This window comes from Leptonychotes weddellii, unplaced genomic scaffold (genome assembly GCF_054177405.1).
Source record: "Leptonychotes weddellii isolate Sample4059 unplaced genomic scaffold, ASM5417740v2 HiC_scaffold_4846, whole genome shotgun sequence".
In the NCBI taxonomy this organism is placed as follows: domain Eukaryota; kingdom Metazoa; phylum Chordata; class Mammalia; order Carnivora; family Phocidae; genus Leptonychotes; species Leptonychotes weddellii.
In genome coordinates, this window is record NW_028015681.1 from 1 (window position 1) to 8,872 (window position 8,872).

The following is an 8,872-nucleotide window of genomic DNA, read 5'->3' on the forward strand; positions in this document are numbered from 1 at the left end:
AATAATAATAGTAATAATAGCAAGTAGCACTTCTACACCAGGTTGTAAATACTGGAAAATACACAGGTGATGGAAAAGCTTTCAATCTCACATAATAATTCAGTTCTATTTTATTCCAGACTATCACTCACCAACTGACATTCTGAGGACGAATAATGATCTTTCGGTAGGCTCCTGATAAGGAATAATCTCGAATTTTGTGTCTCATGTTGTCAATATCCAGATTGTCTGCTGTGAGCATTTCCCTGTAGGCTTCACTGACTATAAAATACAAAAAGTTAGTCGGAATGCAGCATGCCAGCAAGCTACCTTCAGCTAGACTACAAAGAGAGTAACATGTAGGGCGCCTGGGTGGCTCAGTTGGTTGAGCGACTGCCTTCGGCTCAGGTCATGATCCTGGAGTCCCGGGATCGAGTCCCGCATCGGGCTCCCTGCTCGGCAGGGAGTCTGCTTCTCCCTCTGACCCTCTTCCCTCTCATGCTCTCTGTCTCTCATTCTCTTTCTCAAATAAATAAATAAAATCTTTAAAAAAAAAAAAAAAGAGTAACATGTAAATTCAGTTAGATCGTCCTAACAAAACCAGTCCCTCTAATTTATAATCCATCCTGTTCTCTGTAATCAAAATTGAGGGACTTACTCCCAAGAATAGGTGTCTCCAGCTGAGGCTGGACCAACTTGTAAGTTACCTCTTGCAAGCAGCCAGAGTATCTGGAGCGTAAGGTTCTTAAGCTAACTACAAAAAGCATTTCTTTAATTTTTTTTTTAAGATTTTATTTATTTATTTGACAGAGAGACACTGCGAGAGAGGGAACACAAGCAGGGGGAGTGGGAGAGGGAGAAGCAGGCTTCCCGCTGAGCAGGGAGCCCGACTCGGGGCTCGATCCCAGGACCCCGGGATCATGACCTGAGCCGAAGGCAGACGCTTAACGACTCAGCCACCCAGGAGCCCCTACAAAAAGCATTTCATCAGAAGTTATTCAACTACAATTTATACATGCTCAGAGTTGGAAAAGACCATGTACAGAGGCCTCAAACTCTTTCTGGAGGAAGGAAAATATAAATAATATATATACATAAAAATAAAAGACCTGGGAAAACCATCTGAGCTCAGCCTCGCACCTGATGTGGACTCTGTTTTATAACACCCGAGAGAGACCGTTATCTAGCCTTTGCTTGCTGGGGCCAGTTACGGGTAACTACTTCTTCGTGAGAAACACAACTGTTAGAAGTTCCTTATTCCCAGCTGAAATCTGTCTTTCTAGAACTTCTGCTTGACTGCTTTGGAACACGGCCGATTCACTGCGCTCTTCCATGTGCACTCACGAGTACTGGCCCTTTAAGCCGTCTCTTCTCTAGGCCACCCAACTGTCCCTTCAACTGTCGCTCTGCCATTTCTGTATTCCCCACAAAACACTTCATCGGTCTCAGGGTAGCAGCCTGAAGTTCTGTAAGAACTCCAGATACTTTATGTAGACTGTCAAACTAGGCCTTCACAAAAGTAACAATTTACATTTAACCCTATTCAATGCCTTCTGTGGTTCTTTTAAAAAACCTATTTCTCATATAATTAGTATTAACCATTCTGGGTAACATAATTTGCAAACATGATAAACAGATTTCTTTATTCAAGTTATTCATAAAAAATACTGGGTAGACCAGGGTGAAGGAAAGACTCACAACACACCTATAAGACAACAGGGATCCCAAATTGAGCATTGCTGGACACCGAGCGTGCGTATATTACCAACCCACAGGCCCGAACCACCACCCATCCAGTCTGTGAGCCCCTATCTTAGTCACAAGGTTTTCATGGACGGCTTGGTCAAAGGCTGTGCTGAATTTATAGATAACTGGTATTAGCCCACATTTCTGATCCTGGGAGGTACAAGAAAGAAGAATAGAATGTTTACTTTCTCTTTCTTGGAAGCTCTGAGCATCTTAAGTGCTTTCCTTCTCACTAGTTCCTGGTATCAGTGCCTCCTCGGGGCCTCACTGCGGTGTCAGAGTAGGAAGAACTTCCCTGCCCCCTCCCTCATCTCCCTTGTCATTTTCTCCTCGTCTCTACTCCTGTCCCTCAGTGGAGTCAACCTCACATAAATATTAGGAGCACAGCATTTTGATTGTGTTAATCAACATGGAAGTGGCAGATGACTAACTTTTTTAAGTATTTGCATTATCAAAGAAGGGTGTTAATACCTAATCATTCTATAACTTGTACAATTTCAAGGAATGTAACACTGACAAGGAAAATTCATTCTGGTCCCTTGAGAGAAAAGATGGTTTGTTTTAAGTAGGCTCCACGCCCAGTGTGGAGCCCAACGTTGGGCCTGAACTCACGACCCTGAGATCAAGGCCTGAGCTGCGATCAAGAGTCAGATGCTTAACTGAATGAGCCACCCAAGGGCTCCAACAGAAAAGATTTTTTTACAAGAAATAACCTCCCACAGACCAGTTCTGGCTAGGAGTAAATTTCCAGGGTCAGATCCACCAAGCTGGTCCCATGCTCAGAGCTGCTTTCTTTTTTCCAATTTTTGAATCCTTGAACAATGAAAGTTCCAATCCACAACCTTCCCAACCCTAATCCATTAAGGTAACGGAAGTAATTAATAACAGCCTGTGGGGAATGGGAAATAAGGGTGGTGAATTCTAACTTTTCACTCTATAAACTTCTGTGCTCGTTGACTTTTAAAACACAGTTTTTTAGGGGCGCCTGGGTGGCTCAGTTGGTTAAGCGACTGCCTTCGGCTCTGGTCATGATCCTGGAGTCTCGGGATCGAGTCCCACATCGGGCTCCCTGCTTGGCGGGGAGTCTGCTTCTCCCTCTGACCCTCCTCCCTCTTGTGCTCTTTCTCTCTCTCACTCTCTCTCTCTCAAATAAATAAATAAAATCTTTAAAAAAAAAAAAACACACAAAAAAAACACAGTTTTTTAGCCTTTAAAAAAGGCTAAAAGAAGCAATGTTAAAGTAGAACTATCCATTCACTTTCTCAATGACTTTTTCCAAAGCCTTCCTATCTTTAATAAGAATTAGTGGATTTCAGAAATTTAAATAATGCCAGTAATAACAGGAACCCTAGTAACAAGTACTACAACTACCGCTATGACAGGCACCGCCACCACCATTTTGTTTCTCAATTTACTCATCCAGGGGCGCCTGGCTGGCTTAGTCAGTGCATCATGTGACTCCTGATCTTGGGGTTGTAAGTTTGAGCCCCATGCTGGGTGTAGAGATTACTTAAAAATAAAAAAAATAAAATAAATAAATTTTAATTATCCATCTGAATACATCCCTTCCTGGGGGACTTTGTATGTAAACATGGTTTATAAATGCTTGAAATCGAAACATTTTCAAGTCTGATGGAAATCAAAGTTCTAAAATTATATTTCAAGTACTGATTTTTTTTCCCCCTCTCTCTACCCTTGGCGGCCAGCGGCTTAAATATGTCAGACTTTTTTTTTTTTTAAGATTTTATTTATTTGACAGAGACAGAGAGAGCACAAGCAGAGGGAGCGGAAGGCAGAGGGAGAAGGAGGCTCCCCGCAGAGCAGGGGGAGCCCGATGCGGGGCTCAATCCCAGGACTTTGGAATCATGACCTGAGCCGAAGGCAGTTAGTTGCTTAACCAACTGAGCCACCCAGGTGCCCTGTCAGACTTCGTTTTAACTATTTTCCCCAGACAGGGAACTTACTTTTATGCTTTGGGTAGATAACATCGAAACCCGGCAAGGGCATTACCACATCATGGATGGAGTAATTATTAACATCTTCTTCATCAATGTAGGTGGCTGTAGCTGCCAAGTCACAAATAGAGAAATTAAGAAAAATTATGAAAATAGGTAATATTTGCATGAGCCTGATCTTCTAAAATTATACACATCTAAGAAGTCAGAAGTGCAAGCTGACATGGCTGAGTGGCCTACAACAAAGCTTAAAGAAATGAAGTTAGAGATCTTTTTGTCTTTTCTGCTCTACCCAAGAAATAAAAATCATGGACTGAGAACAAGTGGAAAGTAAAAAAAAAAAAAAAAAATTTATTTCTCAGCTGCACCCTCAATTTTTTAGAATGTTTGCTTTTTTTTTTTTTTTAAAGATTTTATTTATTTGAGAGAGAGAATGAGAGAGAGAGTGCATGAGAGGGAGAAGGGTCAGAGGGAGAAGCAGACTCCCTGCTGAGCAGGGAGCTCGATGGGGGACTCGATCCCAGGACCCCAGGATCATGACCTGAGCTGAAGGCAGATGCTTAATCTATTGGGCCACCCAGATGCCCCAAACTAGATATATATTTTCATTAAAGACACAGATCCAAACTGTTCAATCTGAGTTTACAATGTCTTTCCATTTCGACCTTACTAGACATCTCTCTCTCTCTCTTAAGTAGTGGCCAGGCTGGATTTTAAGCACCAGTGTCAAACAACTCTAGTTGGGTCAATAATGAGGATATCTGCCTTTTTACCTCCTTTGAGAACAAGGTCACCTGGAACGGGCTTCAGTCCGTACTCTTCTATTCTCTTGCTTACCATGTTATTCCATACATAGCTTTGGTAGCTATGAATATACATTAAGCGATTATTTCTTGGTATCTGGAAGGAAGAAAAAAATGGGGAAGGAAAAAAATACATATTCTGAATATTAAAAGTACTGTACGTTCCAAGATATCTCACTTGTTTAGTGGTGACCCCAGGATAAGCAGCTCATACCTTGTCATTTTTCTAATAGCTGACGGAAACAGTGACTGACGTGCAGCACCCAGTATGAGAGACGGAACCCCTCTGACTCTGACTACGGGTGTTCAGTCAGCTCCGAATGCAGCGGATGCCATGCATTCATGCAAATAAAGCAACGCTGGGAGAACCTCTACCCTGAATCAAAGACACAGTGCTCAAACTGTAGAAATTTACACATCACTTACAGAGCAAACAGTGTTTTCTTCCTGATAATTCCTTGGAAGGAGAAAACCTAGATGACTGAATGGACAACTAATTTCACGTAGCAAAAATTCTGCTTTTTTTGTTTGCCTGGGGAAGCGTAAGTAAGACTGAAGTTGAAGAGTTAAACTTCAGTCTATTCTGGGTATAGATATCTGAATAATAGCACGTGCCAAGATGGGACCCACTGTTGAACCAATGAAGAAACCAAAGAAACGCGATCATTTAAACCACTTCTCGTGCAACCTCTTACTTCGGTAGGTTACAGTGCTGATGCTGGAGAATGATCAAGAAATAACCTCTAAGATGGATTGTGAATTTCTAAGTACCAAGATGCTTAATTTAAATTTCTTTGCAGATAATATTTTCCACTTTAATGCTTTTCTCATGCCATCAATGTTAATAATTATTGCCAACATTTCCCCCACCCACCCACCACCCCCATCGCCATTCAGGGTACAAACAAGGATCACTCAGGTAACACGGCACTCAGAGATCACCAAAGGATCCTTATTTCACTTTTGCTCTTTCAAAATTTAGTAAAATACTTAAAGATAAAATTTAAAAAGCATTAAGCCACCTCAAGTCATTCGCCTGACTTCACAAATAGCACTCACTATGCCAAATGCAGAGACTATATTCTTCATTCCATATTTTGAAAGTCCTCGAAGCAGCTGCCCTTCCACACACCTTTTGACAGGAAGTTTTCTGAGGGCAGCAGCTGGGTCTTTGGTCTTCGCCCACTCTTCCCTGCACTTAACCAAGTAGCCCTTTTCGGCTGGGGGAAAAAAAAAGCTGTGATTGAAACAATTTATCGAATAGACAGATTTCCATAACTTAATGGGCTTCCTAGAGAACACAAAATTAGAAAATGCTCTTTGTAATACAGGTACTCTGAACAGCTTCTGTTCACCTGAGAATACCCATCAGAATGTGAAAAGGCGGGACAGGCAGAGTGTACTGAACGAGCCGGCTTTGTCCACCTACTGCCACCCCAGGATTTTTTTTTCTTTCTTTTAGATTTTATTTATTTATTTGACAGAGACACAGCAAGAGAGGGAACATAGGCAGGGGAAGTGGGAGAGGGAGAAGTAGGCTTCCCGCTGAGCAGGAAGCCCGATGAGGGGCTCGATCCCAGGACGCTGGGATCATGACCTGAGCTGAAGGCAGACGCTTAACAACTGAGCCACCCAGGTGCCCCCACCCCAGGATTTAAAGACCATTACTGTTCCATGATCACGGCTGATTCAACACAAGACAAAACCCAGGTAGTCCTTTCTTCCTTCTCTTTTTCTACTGTGTTGGCAAATTTAATAGGCCATTCTCCTTTATTAGACAACTTTACCTCTTTTAATTTGCAAATGAATAACTACCCAAAGGGCATAATTGTTTTGATAATTTGTGGTTTTTTTTTTTTTTTTTGAGAGGCTCCATGCCCAGCACGGAGCCCAATGTGGGGCTTAAACTCACGACCCTCTGATCAAGACCTGGGCTGAAATCAAGAGTCGGACACTTAACTGACTGAGCCACCCAGTGCCCTTGTACAGTAGTATTTAAATCTTTTTTTATACAGTACGAATACAGAGGTACTTTCTGGGAAGTTTTTTTTACAAATTCTTCAAATACCTCAACATTTTTTGGCCCAGTTTTTACATTCTATTACACTATGCTTTAACAAATTAACCACAAGTGAAATGTGTCTGGATTCCTGCATGTTCAGAGATTTAGTAGTGCATGGGGAAAAGGAAATAAACGTATTAATTTATGAAAGAATAAATTAGATGAAAACAGGATATAAATTATAAATCTCAAATATATAATTTATGAAAAAATGAACTATCCTTTCTATTTTACTGTAAAAACAATCTTTGGGCGCCTGGGTGGCTCAGACGGTTAAGCGTCTGCCTTCGGCTCAGGTCATGATCCCAGGGTCCTGGGATCGAGTCCAGCATCGGGCTCCCTGGTCCTTGGGAGCCTGCTTCTCCCTCTGCTTCTCTCTCTCTCTGTCTCTCATGAATAAATAAATAAAATCTTTAAAAAAAAAAAAAATCTTTAAAATTCTGAAATAGGGCGCCTGGGTGGCTCAGTTGGTTAAGCGACTGCCTTCAGCTCAGGTCATGATCCCAGGGTCCTGGGATCGAGTCCCGCATCGGGCTCCCTGCTCTGCGGGGAGCCTGCTTCTCCCTCTCCCACTCCCCCTGCTTGTGTTCCTTCTCTCGCTGTGTCTCTCTCTGTCAAATAAATAAATAAAATCTTAAAAAAAAAAAAATTCTGAAATAACTACCCCCAATATGCACACATACTTTTTATTCAAAGCAATTCCATGAATACCTAACAAGACATTCTATTTTTTTTAATTAATGAATTTTATTCTCACCTCCAGAACGGGGTTTCAATATTAAATCCATGACTTCAGTCCAGGAATTCTGTAGGATAGCTCTAAAATTAAACATCATTTATTTTACTTAATTTTGCAGTACGATGAATTTTATATGTCAAAATCTGTGCAGTAACAAATCATGTTAACTTTATATATTTTATTAAATGTAAAAGTAAGTTGAAAAACTAATATAATGATAAAGGTTTCAAATGTAAATGCCAAAGGAAGTTAAAAAAGAGAACAAAATGAAGAGCATGTTCACTCATTAGCATTTAGTATCACATCAGTTTTAAAATGCTAGTAGTATAAATCCTACCTAGGAACTCATTAAGCTGTTATACATGGTATTATCTGTTTAAATCAAAGTTAAGTCTTTCTGCAGTAAAACTTATTTGAAACTTCTCAAGAAACCTCTCCCCCTTGTTAAATACCTTCTTGCTTAAACAAACAGAATAAATAACACTTTATCCTTCCTATTATTCCTGCCAAAATGAAAATATCTTTATTTTTGCTGATATGTTTTTTTTTTAAGATTTTATTTATTTATTTGACAGAGAGAGACACAGCGAGAGAGGGAACACAAGCAGGGGGAGTAGGAGAGGGAGAAGCAGGCTTCCCGCCGAGCAGGGAGCCTGATGAGGGGCTCGATCCCAGGACCCTGAGATCATGACCTGAGCCGAAGGCAGACGCTTAACGACTGAGCCACCCAGGCGCCCCTATAATATATGCTTCTTAAAAATTACATAGTATATAAGAAAGGTTACCTGTTATCTAATTAATATTATCTAAATTAACACTTCAGAGAGTATTTTTCATGACTTTTTAAAAAAAGATTTTTTTTTTTTAAAGATTTTATTTATTTATTTGACCGAGAGAGACACAGCGAGAGAAGGAACACAAGCAGGGGGAGTAGGAGAGGGAGAAGCAGACTCCCTGTTGAGCAGGGAGCCCGATGTGGGGCTCGATCCCAGGACCCTGGGATCATGACCTGAGCCGAAGGCAGACACTTAACAACTGAGCCACCCAGGCGCCCCAAGATTTTATTTTTTTTAAGATTTTATTTATTTGAGAGAGAGCGCAACAGAAAGCGAGAGGGAACGAGTGGGGGGGGGAGGGGCAGAGGAACAAGCAGACTCCCCGTTGAGCAGGGAGCCCAAAGCAGGACTTGATCCCAGGACTCAGGGATCATGACCTGGGCCAAAGGCAGACGCTTAATCAACTAAGCCACCCAGGGGACCCCTTAAAGATTTTATTTTTAAGTAATCTCTACACCCAATGTGAGGCTAGAACTCACAAGCCCAAGATTAAGAGTCACGAGCTCCCCTAAGCCAACCAGGTGCCACCATGACGTTTTTGATACATCTATAAGCGTATCCAATTTTTCCTTTAACTTTTATTACATTATATTTTGCCATACGAAAATTCTATTCTGTGCATCATATCTGAATTTTTTTTTTTCCAATTAAGATTTCTGGTGTTGGAGTCATGCTTAGAAAGGCCTTCTCTAGGGGCACCTGGGTAGCTCAGTTGGTTAAGTGTCCAAATCTTGGTTTTGGCTCAGGTCATG

The 8,872-nt window shown here is 41.3% G+C and overlaps 1 protein-coding gene across 1 annotated transcript; it reads right to left on the reverse strand.

Annotated features, from left to right (window-relative positions):
- Positions 1-104: 104 nt before the first annotated feature.
- On the reverse strand, positions 105-7,798 carry LOC145719494 (pseudouridylate synthase 7 homolog). Its single transcript, XM_081810986.1, has 5 exons — positions 7,303-7,798; positions 5,543-5,703; positions 4,454-4,580; positions 3,690-3,791; positions 105-261 (listed from the first exon to the last, which is right to left on the reverse strand). Exons 1-5 carry the CDS (start codon positions 7,379-7,381, stop codon positions 128-130), a joined length of 603 nt encoding a protein of 200 aa, XP_081667112.1. The 5' UTR covers positions 7,382-7,798; the 3' UTR covers positions 105-127.
- Between the last annotated feature and the right edge of the window lie 1,074 nt (positions 7,799-8,872).

Coding starts and splice junctions, on each gene's coding strand:
- LOC145719494 (XM_081810986.1), bottom strand. CDS start 7,381: ATGATGTTTAATTTTAGAGCTATCCTACAGAATTCCTGGACTGAAGTC. Junction 5,704..7,302: donor ATTGAAACCCCGTTCTGGAG/GTGAGAATAAAA, acceptor TTTTTCCCCCAG/CCGAAAAGGGCTACTTGGTT. Junction 4,581..5,542: donor TAGTCTCTGCATTTGGCATA/GTGAGTGCTATT, acceptor TCTTCCTTCCAG/ATACCAAGAAATAATCGCTT.